This window comes from Natrix helvetica, assembly GCF_964273705.1.
Source record: "Natrix helvetica genome assembly, chromosome: 4".
NCBI classification, from domain to species: Eukaryota; Metazoa; Chordata; class Lepidosauria; order Squamata; family Natricidae; genus Natrix; species Natrix helvetica.
This window is the reverse complement of record NC_138550.1, coordinates 33,024,324-33,043,106: the sequence shown is the minus strand read 5'-3', so window position 1 is coordinate 33,043,106 and position 18,783 is coordinate 33,024,324. Positions and strand designations below refer to the sequence as shown.

Genomic DNA, 18,783 nt, shown 5'->3' with positions numbered 1-18,783 from the left:
TTAGGGGCAACTCTTTGAATGTCCTGGAATGGCCCAGCCAGAGTCCTGACTATTGGACATTTCTGGAGGGACCTGAAAACAGCTGTCTACCAACAGTCGCCATCCAACCAACAAAATTTGAGAGGATTTTCAGGGAAGAATGGCAGAAAATTCTCCAATCCAAGTGTGTAAAGCTTGTAGTGTCATACCCAAAAAGAATTGAGGCTGTAACTGCTACCAAAGATGCTTCAACAAAGTACTGAGTAAAGGGTCTGAATTACTTATTTCAGTTTTTTATTTTTAATAAATTTACAGAGATTTCTAAAATTTCACTTTTCATTAGTGTGGACTGAGTGTAGATTAATGAGAAAAAAATGAATTTCAACAGCTGTAGAATCTGGCTGCAACATATCAAAATTGACAAAAAGTGAAGAGGGCCTGAATACTTTCTGAATGCACAGTACATATTTAAATACAATTAATAAGTCATTATGTGCTTGCATAGAAAATGTATCTACTTGTTGCACATTTTATAATTACTAATGTAATTATAAAGAAGATGGATTCTATGCAGAGGTGGTATTCAGCAGGTTCTGACCAGTTCTGGAGAACCGGTAGCGGAAATTTTGAGTAGTTCGGAGAACTGGTAAATAACACCTCTGACTGGCCCCGCCCACATCTATTCTCTGCCTCCCGAGTCCCAGCTGATCGGGAGGAAATGGGGATTTTGCAGTAACCTTCCCCTGGAGTGGGGTGGGAATGGAGATTTTACGGTATCCTTCCTCTGCCACGCCTACCAAGCCATATCCATCAAGTCATGCCATACCCACAGAAACGGTAGTAAAAAAAATTTAATCCCACCATTGATTCTATGCCATTTTTGTTCATAACAAATATTAGAAACAAAAGTTAATAATTTTATATAATTACAAGACCAGGTGTTTAGGGAATCAGTAATTTCTACAATAACAGGAGACAATCTCCTTTTGCCCCAAGTTTGAAATGATAATGAAATACCTGGAGGAGGGGGGAACAAAATGAAGAAGAAATATAGGCCTGAATAAAGTCTGGATGTCATTAAACACCAAGAGGCAAAAAGGCTTACCACTGGTTTTAAAAGTGAAGAGCCCTGAAGACAGAGGACCTCTGTGTAAAAAACAAATCACAAATCTGTATTTTACTATCAACATATTTAAAGTTTTTCCTTGATTTCTCTCGATATGTTTATTAAAATACTCCTCAAAAATACACCATTTTTGCAATATATCATTTTGCATGATTGTTTAGCAGATTAGCAGACGATTTTTAAATAAGATCCACACACTAAGTCTTCACATTCAAAATAATACAAGGAAAAGCAGACTTCTAGACAGATCTGCCACTTTAAAAAATGTGTATACTCAGATTAGCCCACTTCCCAGTTTAGCAAGTTTCTCAGTGAAAAACTATTTTACTTGTGTAGTTTCTTGAAGTCAAAATACTGGGCAACATTTAATAACATATGAAAGTTTTAAAAAAAGATGTAAATTCCTAGTAATCCATAATGCAAAATATTTCTAATAGACCCTTCAATTCTCTGAAACATATTAAAATTCTTTCATATTTTATTTCTCTTTCTTAAAAATACTGTCCTTCTTAAAAAGGATATTAAAGATGCTTCATAACTCATTGTTTTAAGAATTAAAAATATTTACTAGTCAACATTTTAGACAACTAGCCATACTCTATTAATCAATGGCATCAATTTAATGAAAAACATATTCTGATACTATTAAAACATGTTTTAAAGTCTTCAACAAGGCCTTTTAGTCTGCACTTTGTAATAATTTGTAAAAATATTTAAAATACTGATCTGCGTTTAATGTTTCAGAGCTTAAATTTATATGCACGTCAAATGCAATGATTTTTAAGAAAACATATACTTACACTTTTGATGTCACATTGTTAGCCAGAGAGCTTTCATAATATGGAATACCTTTGCTGATTACAACATTAATTTGACCTCCAAGGATGTTGGATACCACTCCTGCGTGTACACCAGCCATGCAAAGGGAAGATGACTTGGAAAGAAGAAGGATTTGAAATCATGCATTAATTCACAATATTTCACCATTTTTGGTAAAGTATTATTAACATTCAGTCAGTGTTCAGACTGTTAGTTGGACGTTGACAAGTTGATGATTTCTGGCAAACTGGTTTATTCTGATTCCTATAATATGCACTGATGTTTTAGGTGGTTTGTATTTTGATATTAAATATTGCTAGCCATCTAGAGCCACTATGGTGAAATGGGTGATGATATAAATTGATTAAATAATCTAAAAATCAAAATGAATGTTACTTACATCTCTATAGCCATGAGGTATAGTCCCATAAATTTCAGCAAAAGGAAGCACGCATCCAGCTGGACAATATTTGCTAAGGGGAAAAAGACAGATATTTTTATAATGTGTAACCAGAATATTCTGTGCTGAAATTCTTAACCATTAATTCTCGATTAAGCAAGTATAATTATTCAAATAAATCAAGTCTAGAGATTCAAATGGAAGGCATACATTCCTGAAAAAAGTACTGTTCAAAAATAAACTATAGTGCCATGACTTCGCAAATAATTGTTCTGAAAATATTTTGAACACAACATTGGGAATTAAGTCTTATTATTGAATGATATATGATTGACAAGACAAATAAATAAATAATATGTACTGTAAAATGAATAAATCAATTAGTAAAAGTTAAGTATTTCTGGGAAGAGCTATACATTGTAAAAGCATTTAATAACAACATTCTGACTTGCAAACAAATAAAGTTTATAAACTATCATCTGAAAATCACTGCATATTTATTGTTATAAGAGCTATGTTACTGTATGTTACACTATAAAGCTCAGTTTCTACTTTAAAATTACTTAGAACAGTTAATAAGTTAATAGTGCAATCCTCTCTAAATTTATTCTGAAGTAAATCAACAATTGGTTTACTTTCAGGTCAGTAGATAGAGGGCTGCAGTCAAAATATTTCTTTAAAATTTTAGAGTTTGGGGGAGTTCCGGTTCCGGCGGCGACGGGCAGCTTTTTGCCCGCTCCGGCTCCCCGGTGGGCTTCCCCACTCCTTGGGGGGCACAGGACACCCCGCAGAGGGGTCCTGCCGGAGGGGCGGCATCGCGGGGGTCTCCTGCAGCGGCGGCGGCCGGCGGGAGGTCTCTCGCGCGCCCAAGGCACCGGGGAGCAAGATCGGAGGGCGCTTCGCGTTTCTGCGCCTCGCGCCTCGCTAAAGCCGACCGGAGAATGCAACAATAGAAGGACGCAGCTGCGGTGCGGTGAGGTTGCTTCTCTCTTCACTCCCTATTCTGCACGAAGGATTATTCAGCTTTCTTTAAAACAACTTTCGGAGCAAGTTGGAGGCGTGGCTGGAGGGAGGGGGGTTTCCCCCCCCTTGGACAAGCGGTGAGGAACAATTTTGCTCTCAGCCCCCGGGGGAGGAGGAGGGGGGAGAGCCAACGAATGAAGCCTCACCCAGGTTGAGATGATTTTCTTTTCAATTTAATTTTATATATTACTGTGATTTGAGGACTTCTGGAACTTTTCTAAAAACTTCGTTATGCCTCTGTGCCCAAAACTGGCAGGGCAAGATGGCACACTTCCGTTGTCTTTATGAACTGTGAAACCTGACTCCACCTTTAAAATTCAGGCTTCCGGTCTTTGTCTCCGTGTCTCCCAGAGGAAACTCTTGTGGATTGGTATTTTTTGAACTTTCTAGGGGAAACTTTTCATCTATTGCCAGACTTATTAGAGAGATTCTCTTCTGCCTGGTTCTCCTGCTCCCGGAATTCACCTGGCTACCCTTCTTTTCTAACTGTTTATCTTATATATGGACTGAACTTTTAACGTTATAAAGGATGGCATCCAAAAGACCACCTCCTGGAAAACCTGGCTTTGCCACGTCTGCTCCAACATCTGCAACATCCAGTCCAGCCACACAGTCAAAGATAACAGAACTGATGCAACCCAAGACTACAGAGATGGACTTTCAACAAATGCTTCAACAAATTTTACAGGGCCAGGAGGAAATCAAGAAACAGCTAAGGGAAATGAAAGATGAAATTAAAGAAAATCAAGCCCAAATTTATAAGAACTCACAAAGACTGAACCTTGTGGAAGGGGGGGTGGAGGAGGTGAAGGGGGTGGTAGAAGCTGTGCAGAAAGGGAACAAAGATCTTGACATCCAACAGATGAAATTAGAATTTGAGAGAATGTCCTATTATCTTAGATTTCAAAATGTTATAGAAGAAGATGGGGAAAACATAAGGGACATCATGACAAACATCCTGGCTGACTACACACACAAAGAAAAACAACAGATGGGGTGGGATATAGACCTGGTTTATAGAGTGAACTCAGCTTATGCTAGAACACATAATGTACCCAGGGAGGTTCACATTAAATTTCTTAGAAAAAGCACAAGAAATGAAATTCTGGGTGTACAAAGGGGGCAAGCATTGACATATCATGATATGGAGATAACCATTCTGAAGCAGATCCCTAAGAAGATTAGAGAAAAAAGGAAGAATTATTCACAATTAGCGAATAAATTATACCAGAAAGGGGTGTGGTTTAGATGGTTGATGCCTGAAGGTATGCTGATATTCTGGGAGGAGACAAGAATCAGAATCAATTCACCCATAGAGGCGCAGGCCTTTATGGAAAAAAATAAAACACTCCTAGAGAAAACACCAGACATTACAACGGACACGCAGGACACGGGAGGGGCCAGAGCTCTGCCAGTGGAGGGAGATGGGGCAATAGCAAGAAGACTCAGATCACAAAAATAAACAAGAAAATCATATTATTATAAATTGACCGAAAGTGATAATGGAATTATACTTGGATTTTATACTGTAATGTTTAATCTGATTGAATTTAGTAATAGAACTAATATGCTGATTGTAATCAATTATATACCAATGCATTATATATAAATGTATACTATGGGTATGGAGGGAGGGGCGCCTTTCACATTTTGCAACTGCCAAAATTTGTAGACCTGTCCATTTACCCTTTTCCCTATAAATGTTGAAAACCCAATAAAATTTTATTATTAAAAAAAAAATTTTTTTAGAGTTTGTAAATTTTTGATTTTTTAAAAAATCATAATGAACCATAGTAATAATAAATCTTTATCTTAACAATAACAAACTGAAATACTTAAGTACTACTTCTGAAACAGATATTTAGTAGTGGGAAATATTATGGAACAATTCATGCTAAACATATCAATAAAACATACACAAAAATGTCCCAGTCGATTGAATAAAATTATTTTCAGTCAACTATATGTCATAGAATTATAGTCAAAAGTCTATTGATACGTGCACCTAACTGCTTTTTCTCCCTATGAAATATTTTGTTCGAACAAGAGAAAAAGTGGCTAATTCACAGGTGATCTGATCCTAATTTATTGTCAGAATATTAAAACCAAATTTACCTGAATTCTGGCTCAGAAAAATGACTTGCAGTATCTAAACATGTTATTAAATCTAGGAAAAATTATAGCAAAAGAAAAATTGTTAAATAGCAAAATATTTTAAACAGTGAAATGTTTTAAAATTCCATATTGAAAACGAGTGAATCATTAGTCATTTTAATGCATCATGCTTATTTTGGTTTCCACTGAATAAATTAGGATCTCAAAGAACTAGTGCTATTCTTTCTTAGCTATAACACGCTACATGTCATGGGTTAGGAATTAGATACATTATTTCTATCAGCTGAAATCACTCTGTTGATTAATTCCAAAAAGACCTAGCTAGCAGAACCAAAAAGAGGAGCATCAGATGTAATACATAGGATAAGCTGAGTTATATCTCGCCCAAACATCATCAACATAGTTGATATGGTAGTTGAGTCTGTAGTGATTACCACCACACTAATGCAATAGAAACTCCAAATAATTATTCTTATCCATGAAATATTTTGTGATTATGTTTCATGTTGGTACAAATAATAAAGTCAGAGCTTATGTCATGATGCCATGAAGCATCTGTATTAATTTTTGTCACTGAGGTTCTCCAGTGACCTGAAGTGAGTTTCAGCCATTTGGTTGTTAATTTGGAGCTCTAAATATGAAAACTAAAGGCAATTATTAACCAATACATCAATGAAATAATACTGTTATTGGAGTGGTCCAAAAGAAGTTAACCGGATTTCAAATGATTTGCAAATTAGTTTAGACTGTATGCAATAATGATCTGTCTTCAACTAGAGAAGTGGGGAAAAATGACTGAAGAGTAGAAAAATATGTTATTCTCATAGATTATTCCTAAGGAATGCTATCCTTGACCCTAAACTTCAAAAAATGTGTTTCTGATGCCTGTTGTAATAAAAACACTTAGCATCAAATCAGAAACTCTATGACTATTTGACCAGGAATGTGTATTGTTGCTACAAACTAGAACAATTTATTTTAATCACCTTGAATTAATGTATTCTAGTCATATTTTTGTATATTTTAAGCTTAATATCTTTACATCATCATGTCTAGATGTGGTTTTATAAATGTCTTTGCTTAATTCTTTATACATTACTTATCAGAAACCGGGTAATAGGAAATTACCTATTATGGTAAGATTTATATAATTATTAAACAGAAATAGATGTGTAGTCTGCTAAAATATTGCTAAATTAGATACTATACCTGGTTTATCAGTTGTTGAATATGAGGCAAGGAACCCATGTCCATAAAAATGAATGTCACTCATGAACTGTACTGTAATTTCATTACCCTTTGATTCATTTAACTTGTCCACCTGAAGGCCCAAACCACAGTATTTCCCTAGAGTAGATACAGTAGACTTATCACATACGTAAACGTAGTATTAAATGTCTCATCATTTAGTAGACCTATAGGTTTAATCCACAATAAATGTAATAGCTGCACAAGTTGAACAATAATGAAATACAAATTGAAAAAGATGTTTCCCCTTTCCCCTTAAGGCAGGTTTTTGAGAATCTCTCAGAAATTCAGAGGTACCAGAGACATAGAGAGGTATAGTTTTTTTCAACATTTCCAAGTTTTTATTTAGTATCAAACCACTTATGACATAAACATTTTATCAAATATATTGTTTAGTCTTTCCAGGGATTGATTTCCTAACCTGGGAACCCTTTCTAAGCTAGGGAGAGAAATAGAGCTGTATGTTGTATTTGTATCATTAATTTTAATAAGGGTTCTATGAATTTATTCTGAAGAACTTGTCATAATTAAACTTCCTATAAAAGGAAATGAAACATTCTTTCAGAGCAGTCTCATTATAGCTCTCCTTAAGATTCAGCACAGTTATCTCCAAGAATCTGTTTTACTTTTAACTCCCCTTACTTAAATCATAATACATGCTAAAGATGTACCCTGCCAAAAGAGCAAGTTATTACCAATAACTTTTATTTCAAAACTTCAAGAAACAAGTGCTGCTAATTTTAGTGTGACCTTAAGATTTCTAAACAAGATAAGAAAAGCAAGTGCAGTATGGCTTATGAAATTAATCAATCATCTGATTTGGTTGGTTTTCAAGCTTGATCACTCTTTTGTTTCTTTCCAAATACCAAATTTAGTCTCAATCTATTCAGTTTTGGGCCATTTATCATACTGCTGGACGGGCAGATGAATAAAATTTTGTTCCTTTGTATTATTTATTTCTTTTTTAACATTTCATCGAGTTAGGAATTCATTTTTAGCAGACTAAGATCTTTTATGCAATCGTACTAGAATAAACTGTACGTAAAGAGAACAAAAGTAGAGAATTATTTGGGCCTGTAAACTGTACTTGTAAATCGGGATTGAAAGATCTTTGCCATTAAAGAATTCAAGTTTTGCTTTTGTTTTAGAGAAAATCACTTCTCGTATAACACTGAAGAATCAAAAACTTGCTCTATATACGTATATTTATAACAAATACTTTATACCAAGTAATGAATCAAAATAGCGCTGTACTCAATACATACATGTCTTTTTAAATGCTTTTTATTGAACTAAATAATCAATATAACTATTAAAAGTGCAGAATGTATAAATAAAAATAAAATAAAAACAAGCAAAAAAGAAATAAACTTCAGGGAATCTGTAATTTTAAAAACAATTATAAATATGTTAAACATTTGTACATGGGTAATTAGGAAAAAGGACACTGTAGCGAAGAAATATTACAGTAAAAAATTTTCTTGGTCCAGAGCTTTTCAAAACTTCCTCAACTTTGTGTTATCACAAAATCAGGTAACATTTTGCTTTGCTTCTAGTCAAATTATTCACAGAAATTGGGCACAGAAAAAAGAAATGTTTTCTACTTACTCTTAAGTGTATGTAAACATGTATTAATACTAGAAAGAAATATGCTCTTACCTATTTCTGTTCTTGTAGGTCCAATTCCATTATAAATCCTCACATAATTAAAATGACAAGAATCTGAATCATCAATATCAAAATCCCCAAATTTGAGCTGAACTCTCTGGTCAGGCTTTACTCGAATTTCCCATTCACACACTGTGCTATTGGGATAGGCATGAGGATAATTAATTGATGTAAATGTTCCACTTTCAGGACCTAAGACTGTATATCCACATCCATCACCTGCAAAACAAATATTGATCTGTAAAGCTGCTTTCTCACATCTAGAAGAATATGTATCTGCTTCAAGAGTAGACTACAAACTAAATGTGTTATATGTTAGTGTTTTATAACTATGGATTTAGTTATAACCTTTTGGATCTAGCTACACATCCTAAATCTAATCTTGATTCTCTTTATTAATGTGAAATCTGAGATCTTATGACATATTTTATATATGCATATAATTAAAATAAAATAAATATCATAGTAACTTTGATAATCACAGCCACTTTAGAAGGCAGGCTTACAAAAAGCTCTTTATAAAAAATCAGAATTCCTTGGAGTCTAAAAGTTAAAAACACCAACTGCTTTTAAGCAGGCCTTGAACAAACGTGCTTTAGAACGGGTTCAGCTATCTCTGGTATGATAATGGATACTGAATAGTTAAGGTAAGGTAAAGGTTCCCCTCGCACATATGTGCTAGTCATTCCCGACTCTAGGGGGCGGTGCTCATCTCCCTTTCAAAGCTGAAGAGCCAGCACTGTCAGAAGACGTCTCTGTGGTCATGTAGCCAGCATGAGTAAACGCCGAAGGCACACAAACACTGTTACGTTCCCACCAAAGGTGGTTCCTATTTTTCTACTTGCATTTTTACATGCTTTCGAACCACTAGGTTGGCAGAAGCTGGGACAAGTAACAGGAGCTCATTCCGTTATACAGCGCTAGGGACTCGAACCGCCAAACTGCCGACCTTTCTGATTGACAAGCTCAGCATCTTAGCCACTGAACCATCGTGTCCCACCAGTAAATGGTTATGTGCTTGTTAGTAATATATCTGGGGGGAAAAGATTGAGAAAGGGGTAACTGTAATGTCTAAAATTTCCCTTTTTTTATCTGAACTGTGTATTCGTTGAATAGAAAATCACAGTCAGGAATATGGTTCCGTATTGATGAATAGCTCTTCTTGACCTGTTATAATTCAGTTCCTTATAACACAATGTACATCACAGTATAATATGAACAAGTAATTATGGCAAAGATACACAGCACTGGGACTCATATGAATAAGCAGGTTGCGCCCTCTGCTACTGAGAAGAATCATATGTCAGTTTCATGACAGGGGAATTTTAAGCTCTCATTCCCTAAGAATGTATAAAATACCAGTCAAAGATAATATTGATTTTACTTTCATCAAAAACCTATGAAATATATATTTTTTAAAAAATTAATGTACTAAAAAAAGGACTGTTTATATTGCTTTATTAAGTCTGAGATAGCAATGAGCTCTTTGCCTAAAGAATTTTACCGCTAATGCAAAACAGATGAGAGAACAACACAGCCATCCCTCATTTACTCCCATGGCCTTTAATGTGTTTGAATAAAAAGTATACAGTATAATATTTCCTCATATTCAAGCAAGCAATTTGAAATCTACATAATGTCTGAGAGCGTAAACCAATTTTGGCATCTCCTGCTTTGTTCAGTAATTTCCACCATCTTCAGCTAGTACAAATAGCATTGAAGGATAACAGGCGTGACAGTCTAGAGACTGTTACACGTTTCCACCCCTACTTTATATGATACCCTGCATATTGTATTCCATACTACTGAAGATTTAGAACTGACAGAAATATTAAATATTCAACAGAACAATGTATTTGTCCATGAAACTAACCAAGATCCCCCCCCCCCCAAAAAAGCAGAACCAGAAGTCAGGAGGTGGTATTATTTGGCTGCTCTATTGCCCTAGCACACTCACTGCATTGTTATTTGCTAACTTTTGCAAATACCTTGGGGATATTTTAAATATTAAGTATTTCAGAATCTGCATGTACTTCCATATTAAAACATATTTTATCTCAGAAGTTTTTTAAAAATGTGTTTTTTAAATTTAGGGAGCCTGACCCAGCTTATTAAATTAATCATTAATTTATTTAAGCATTAGTATGTTTTGGAAGGAACTAATATATTTGTATATATATTTATGTCTTGGAGCATATAAAAAGAATGGCAAAATCCAGAACATGCATTCAAATTCCATATTTTTGGGAGTATGCCTAACTGTCTAATTATACATGGTGTTCTCAGATTTTCTAGGCACATCATTTGTGTTGAAATAATAATAGAAGATAGAGAGGTAGGCAGGTAGACAGACAGACGGACAGACCTGTACTCTCTTAATATTAAGTGAAAATCATATAAGAAAAAAACCCCCATAAATTGTAAGTAAAAATCTTAAACAAGACATTGAGTCCATTGTGCAATATATTAGCAGTATAGAAATAACATGTATTGTAAAATCTAATACCCAATAAAAGACAACATATGTAGGTCCAGATTGAACTGTGGTGTCATGGCGGTCTCTGAGTTTGTTTGTTTGCAGAAGTTTCATTACCCAACTAGCTCGAAATATATCTATACTAGTCTCCCTTTATTTATTTATCAGTACAAATACAACACAAATATAAAAAGGCAACATTAAAAATAAAAATATGGTTTTCTGCCTGCATGGTCTTCTGTGATGAGCCGAAGGACAGAAAGAGGGAGTAGTGAGCTTCCTCCCATATTTAGGCATACCAGGGGTTGTAACACAATGAGATCCTGCAGAAACGTTGCAAAGACAATCTCAACCTTACACGGGAAAAGACCCGAATACAACAAAACCAGCATACCTACACCCATGAAAATCTACGAAAACAAATATATATATATATATATATATATATATATATATATATATATATGTATGTATGTATGTATGTATGTATGTATGTATGTATGTACGTACGTACGTACGTACGTACATACATACATATATATATATACACAAATATATATATACAAATATATATATATATATATGTTTTCGTAGATTTTCACGGGTGTAGGTATGCTTTCACGGGTGTAGGTATATTTTCGTAGATTTTCACGGGTGTAGGTATATTTTCACGGGTGTAGGTATGCATATATATATATATATGCTGGTTTTGTTGTATTCGGGTCTTTTCCCGTGTAGGATTGAGATTGTCTTGGCAACGTTTCGGCAAGATCTCACTTGCCATCTTCAGGCTTGGGCTTAAAATGCGATCGGAGCTGCCATCTTTCTGTAAATCTTGGTGGGAGGGGATGGGGTGCTGGCTTTGTTTCAGTAAGTGGAATGATTGGTTGTGTGGTTGTATCATGATTGGTAGATTGGTGCTGATTGGTGCTGGCTGTGTGTGCATTGTTGTTTTGTATTGTAACAGCCTGGGTGGTGGGTGGTGTTCGTTTGTTGACTAGGGCTGGTTTCCAGATGTTTGGTAGGCGGGAGGTATCATCACGTTTATTCATGTTGTGGGGGTGTTTCTCTATTTCGATGGCTTCCATAATTATTCTCTTGTTGAGGTGTTCTGTTTTGGAGATTAACCTGGCTCCTTCAAAGTTGATTTCATGTCCTGTAGCTTTAAGGTGCTGGAAAAGGGAGGAAGTTTTTTCTTTTTTTCTTACTGCGTTCTTGTGTTCTGTGATGCGTGCATTTATTCTCCTGTTTGTCCTATATATGTTGCCGGGCAGATTTTGCATGGTATTTCGGAGACTCCTTGGTTTTCTATCTGGATTTTGTCTTTGAGGTTTCTTAAGATGTTGGCTATCTTTTGGTCAGTGGTGAAGGCTGTCTTGATATTGTGCTTGTGGAGAATTTTGCTGATTTTATCTGTGGTGCCTTTGATGTAAGGGAGGAGGGCGATGCCATTGTCCTGTTCATCCCTGGCTCAGCTGATGAGGAGAAGAGCCTGTGGCTTAATGGCTAATACATCTGCCTAATATGTAATACAGCCCAGGTTCAAATCCCAGTAAGGGTATGGCTAGCTGATGAGAGCTAAATAGCTTGAAATAGATCTATACTAGTCTCTCTTTATTTATTTATCAGCACAAATACAACACAAATATAAAAAGGCAACATTAAAAATATGGTTTTCTGCCTGGATGTTCTCCTGCAGTGAGCCGATAGACAGAAAGGGGGAGTAGTGAGTTCCCTCCCATATTTGGGCATACCAGGGGTTGTAACACACACACACACACACACACACACACACACAATACATACATACATACTTCAAATAATAATTTCCTCAAAAAAGAGGCTGAAAATCTGGGTGCGTCTTATACATCGAATACAGCATTGGTTTTCCTCCCAAAGTCCCGCCCCTTCACAAAAATGGCCATGCATACCCTTATGGAAGCTTTCAGGCAATTCCCTCTCCCCCCCCCCCAGTCCCCAGCAGCACTCTATAAGCCTCCATAAGGCTATGCATGCAATTTTTTTGACAAGGGGCCTTTTTTTGTGAAAAACAGGCCGTTGTTTGCTCGTTTTTGCCCCCCCCCCCAGGAGCACTCTGCAAGCCCCCCCCCCAAGGCTATTCATGACTTTTATTTGGAAAAAACGGGCCCATTTTCACGAAGAACAGGCCGTTTTTGGAAGGTTTGCTGAGTTCAAAACTTTTTTTTTCCTTTCGGAAAGCTCTTTAGTTAGGTGATTGATGAGAATTACATTGATCAAGTGCTGTGCCAGCAGAAACAAGTCTTGCGTGCTGCCGGTTGTCAGCGATTTCCTTCTCCAGCACATGGATAAATATACCTGGAACCATCTACCCACCTACTTACCTACCTACCTACCTACTTTCTCTCTCTCTCTACCTACCTTCTGTATTTCTCTCTCTCTCTCTCCCTCTCTCTCTCTCTCTCTCTCTCTCTCTCTCTCTCTCTCTCTCTATATATATATATATATATATATATATATATCCCTCTATCTATCTATCTACCTACCTACCTACCTACCTACCTACCTACCTACCTACCTACCTACCTACTCTCTCTCTCTCCCTACCTACCTACTGTATTTCTCTCTCTCTATCCCTCTATCTACCTACCTACTTTTTTAAAAAAATTGCCTCTTCAAAACCTTGGTGCGTCTTATACTCCGAAAAATACCGTAAAATATTAGTATCCTACAAATTCACCAAAGATTTATGGATCAAATATTGAAATGCTAATCATTTATATTATAATCAGTTGTCCATGCACATCCGAAGCTTCTGTGTAAAACCTGGCTATATTATCTCTAATAAGTCTTTTCTTATATGATGATTAGAAAAGATACTGAGAGACTCTTGGGACATATAACAACAAAGAAAAAGGAGTCTTTTTCAGGTATCATTATACAACAATATAGTAGAATAGGGAGAATGGAGAGATCATATTTCATTATAGCTGTTCCCATATAAAAGGGCTGAAGGCAAGCTATTGTATAGTAGCTGACTCTGAAGGTAAACTTTCTTGAAATGAAGGGATCTGTAGTCAATGAAATTAGCTGCTTTCCACAGAGGTAATTAAATCATGATTTAAAGATTTTGGCATGAAGACTCTCTCAGGTATTTAATATCATCCTTTGATCATTCTCTTAGTTTGACTATCAGGAAATATAGTAAATAAGGGAAATAGTTGAATCTACAGAGAGCTAATTTTCAGGTCATTGTGGAAAATATGAATGTATGCAAAGCTATTTATCCCTACAATAATGCAAGGCAAAAAGGATAAGGCAAAATAGATAAGGCAAAATATATGCATATTGACAATTGTCATTCTACAGTAGGCTTTACATGCTAAATAGTTGTAACACTGCAGTAGATGTAATAAAACAGAATGTTGACATTAGAATCAATCACATTTTATCATAAAACACTAAACAGATGAACAAAACATTTTTTGTGAACATCAAATCCTGCATTATAAACACCTTTGTATATATGTAATGGCTGTACTCTGTAATGGATCCAGGCCCAAATGGCACAGAATGTGAATTTTTTAACTGACTTGAGATAGAACTGCACTTTTTAAATGTCCCTGATCCTGATTCCAAACCCTTTGTAGTCTCTTCCTTCTGATAAGTTTAGTATGCGGGTAGTGCCAAATGTCAAAGTGCAAAAAAGAAGTTTAAAAACATTTGGCACATACCTAAGAAAACAACTTCACAAGGAAGGAAAAGAAAGTATCTTACATTGAGAGGTCAAATCGCATTCCTCAAATCAAAGTAAGCTAACAGTTATCTGCCTGTTAAATGAATGATAAATCTAGGGATGCTGTGATAAGGTGAAGAGAAGGACAGATGTATATATTTTATGGCATCTCATTCTGATAGAAAAAAATGTGAGAGCAGCCTTTTTTTCCTTTTAAAATCCACACTCCTCCAAATGATCCTCCTCTTTGTTTTTCTAACTCTTAATTCTTTAATTCCATCCCATCATTTCACATACAATAATCATTTCCTTTCAAGTCTTTTACTTTACATTGTTTAACATACAGTGTTTAAAGACAAAGGTTTTTTTTAAAGTGCAAACAATATTTTGTCTTCGCACACTGTGTCTCTGTTTCTGCCCTTATTTGGTCTCACTGACAGATGCATTTGTATGTTAGATAGTGCTAAAGTATTACAAAAATTATGGATAGAGAGCGAGGTTTATTCACTTGAGCAATGCTGCTGTAGAAGTAGTCTCCTCATACAGATACTATTTCCAAAACATGACATAATTTAAAAACCTTATCATTTCTAAAAAAATTAAAGCGCTTCAACTAAATTTTATGTTTATTTATATGCTTACCCTATTAGTAAAACATCTGGGGTCAGAAACTTACAGGCTCAACAGAGTGATCCTAAGTAGTTTACAAAGTCCATCAACACAAATAAAAAATAAGCATATTAAACAATACACTTCCAAATAATCCATTTCCAAATACACACACCTTTCCTTCACCATGTAGAATAAATGTTCTCATTATTCCTAAACATCCATTGGATTGCAGTTTGCAAAACAGACAAACTTATTGGCTGGCATCATCTTGCCATCATTGGTTCCTGAATGTATCCCATTCCACCTACTTTGCCAGAACTAGGAGAACCTTTTGAACTGGGCTACACTACTAGACTTCAAAACACTAGGTCTTTGCTTTAACAAATTAATAGGGGATGTTCTGGAGATGACAGCACATTTTCCCCAACACTATAGATTTTTCTTTTCTTTTTGCCGATCTGGGGCACACCCAATTCTTTTTGCAAAGAATTCGTTTTCAAAAAGAAAAAGGCAAGCACTTCGTCCAGGCGTACATTCAGCTTCATCAGCGAAGAAGCAAAGAGTGAGACTTTTTTTGGCGAAAAGTTGCGAAAACTCCCTGGGCAGAGAGAGAAAAACGGTACCCCGGACTACTAAACCCTCACTGCGTTTTACTACAGATTCCACCGTCGATTAAAAGTTGCGGGAACTCAAAAGGACTGGAGTCCCACTGTGTTCGGGTGAAAACAAGCCATTTTGCATTTCTTTACTATTCCAAATTGTGAAACTTGGGAAGGGCGTTGAAAGTTTGCAGAACTTCAGGACGGGATGGCAGAAGCTCGCTGCAGATGTACAGAATTGAGGGTTTTATGGGAGGAGCATCTCTGGATTAGACTGCCCCATCTTTCCCCCTCCCTTTCCCCCTTTCCCCACATATTAATGACATCCGAGGGCGAAGGGAGAGAGGGCGATGCTCCTCTCGGGTGCGCTCCGGCCGAGCGTCAAGGCACAATGGCGGGAAGGTTTCTCCTGCCCCGCCACCGGGGTCCCTCCCCACCTACCTTTCTGAGCAACCGCGTCCCGTCTGAGCAGCAGGAGCAACAGCAGGGGGAGCGCCGCGGGCCGGGTCCCCGGGGGGACGAGGAGGAGGAGGCGCTCGCGGCCGCTCACCATTTCCCGCCTCTCCTGCGCAGCAGCAGCCGGTTGTCCGAATGCATCCCGAGGCGAACGGCTGCGCGTCTCCGGGGGCCGCTCGTGGATCCGGCCACCGCCCCCTCCCCTTCCTCTCCCCCCACTCACCGCTGGATCCCGCCGCCCCCGGTAGCCTCAACCACTTCCGGGTCTGTCAGGCTGCCCCGCTACCAGCGGCGGCAGCCGCGCCTCCTGCACAAGAGGGTCTCTCCAGGCCGCTGGTCCTCGGAGCCTTCCCGCCGGCCTGGCTGAGTCGCGGCTTGGCTCTGTAGACGAGGAGGCGGATAGACCGAAGGGAATCCCGGGCGTAGAAGGCGACAACCTCGCAACCAAGCGCTTTTTGGGGGGAGGATGGTGGGGATCTATTTAACAGCCAGATGTGGTGGTGTGTGTGTGTGTGGGGGGGGGGGGGTCAGAGTCATGCCTTTCTAAAGGACTCAAATTGGCGAATCGAAGGGAAATCTCTAGTACAGGAAGTCCTCGACTTATAACAGTCAATTTAGTAATGTTCGAAGTTACAAAGCACGGAAGACAGTGACTTATGACCAGTGGTGAAATTCAAAGTTTTTTTAACTACCGGTGGGCATGGCAGGGGAAGAAGGGTACTGCAAAATCCGTTCCCACCCCACTCTGGAGCCAGCTAGAGGTGATACACTATATTGCCAAAAGTATTCGCTTACCTGCCTTTACTCACATATGAATTTACTGTCAGTGACATCCCATTCCTAATCCATAGGGTTCAATATGACGTCAGTCCACCCTTGGCAGCTATAACAGCTTCAACTCTTCTAGGAATGCTGTCCACAAGGTTCAGGAGTGTGTTTATGGGAATTTTTGACCATTCTTCCAGAAGCGCATTTGTGAGGTCGCACACTGATGTTGAATGAGTTTACGTGGCCTACCACTTCGTGGCTGAGTTGCTGTCGTTTCCAAACACTTCCACGTTCTTATAATATAGCTGACAGTTGACTGTGGAATATTTAGGAGCGAGGAAATTTCACGATTGGATTTGTTGCACAGGTGGCATCCTATCACAGTTCCACGCTGGAATTTACTGAGCTCCTGAGAAAGACCCATTCTTTCACAAATGTTCGTAAAAACAGTCTGCATGCCTAGGTACTTGATTTTATACATCTGTGGCCATGGAAGTGATTGGAACACCTGATTCTGATTATTTGGATGGGTGAGCGAATACTTTTGGCAATATCGTATATTTGCCGGTTCTCCGAACTACTCAAAATCCCCACTACCAGTTCTCCTGAACCTGCTGAATTTTACCCCTTCTTATGACCATTTTGCACACTTACGACCATGGCAGCATCCCAGTGGTCATGTGATTTACATTCAGATGCTTGACCACCGATTCATATTTATGACAGTTGCAGTGCTCAGCAGTCATTTTGCCACCTGACAAGCAAAGCCAGTGGAGAACTCAGATTCACTTATGAACCATGTTACTAATTTAGCAACTGCAGTGATTCACTTCACAAATGTGGCAAGAAAAGTCGTAAAATGGAACAAATTCACTTAAATGTTTCACTTAACAACATCAATTTTGGGCTCAATTGTGGTCGTAAGTTGAGGACTACCTGTATTGCTACCTTAAAGTATTTGTTCCTTGCAACTCATTGCACCTGGAAGGAATGTCCAACTAATAACCATGTAACAGGCAAGCCCCTAGTATATAATATTCTGCTGTTAAAAAGAAAAACAAATTTTACATGACAAGATCAAGACTGAGTTGAAAGTGAATTTACAAATTATAGTCTACAAGAATGACATGATTTCTTATATGTGGAAGCTCAAGCATTCCACTTCAGCCTAAATCTTTTTTATCTGATCAATGAAAATCTAAGTTCCATTAAAATATTTTCTAGCCACACATCATTTGCTTCATTTTATTGATGGATCCTACATTTTCGAAGCCTGTAATATCTGTCGTTAATTCATATTTTATAGTCCATTAGCATGGATATTTTATTTTAATAAAAATATTTTTAAAAGGAAGATGTAACAAAATTGAAAAAAAAGTGCATTTCTCCATGATGGAGTCTAGAAGAATAGTCTTGGATTGCAATTGCAATGCTGTCTGGGAATGTATAAATTACCCTCAACAACTCAATACAGATTTTGTGTTTTGTGTAATGAATCATTGTCTGGAAAGAATTTAATTTATGTTTAACAAAGGTAGGTATATAAAGAATATGTATATAGATAGTCCTTGGATTACAACCACAATTGAGTCCAAAATTTATTTAGCTAAGTGAGATTTGTTAATTGAATTTTGCCCCATTTTATAACCTTTCTTGCCACAGTTGTTAAGTGAATCACTGCGGTTGTTAAGTTAGTAGCATGGTTGTTAAGTGAATCTGGCTTCCCCATTGAGTTTGCCTGTTGCAAAAGGTGATCACATGACCCTAGGACACTCAAAC

At 37.3% G+C, this 18,783-nt stretch overlaps 1 protein-coding gene across 2 annotated transcripts in view; it reads right to left on the bottom strand.

Moving 5' to 3' along the window:
* Positions 1–16,429, bottom strand: part of DCBLD2 (discoidin, CUB and LCCL domain containing 2) — a 33,878-nt gene extending 17,449 nt beyond the window's left edge. For both annotated transcript variants that reach the window (XM_081952078.1, XM_081952079.1), the window contains exons 1-7: positions 16,222–16,429; positions 8,370–8,597; positions 6,672–6,809; positions 5,463–5,514; positions 2,325–2,397; positions 1,906–2,039; positions 1,085–1,125 (exon numbers count right to left, since the gene is read on the bottom strand). In XM_081952078.1, coding sequence (XP_081808204.1) covers positions 1,085–1,125; positions 1,906–2,039; positions 2,325–2,397; positions 5,463–5,514; positions 6,672–6,809; positions 8,370–8,597; positions 16,222–16,333 — 778 coding nt within the window. In that variant the 5' untranslated portion in view covers positions 16,334–16,429. The remainder of the gene's footprint in view (positions 1–1,084; positions 1,126–1,905; positions 2,040–2,324; positions 2,398–5,462; positions 5,515–6,671; positions 6,810–8,369; positions 8,598–16,221) is intronic.
* Positions 16,430–18,783: the final 2,354 nt, after the last annotated feature.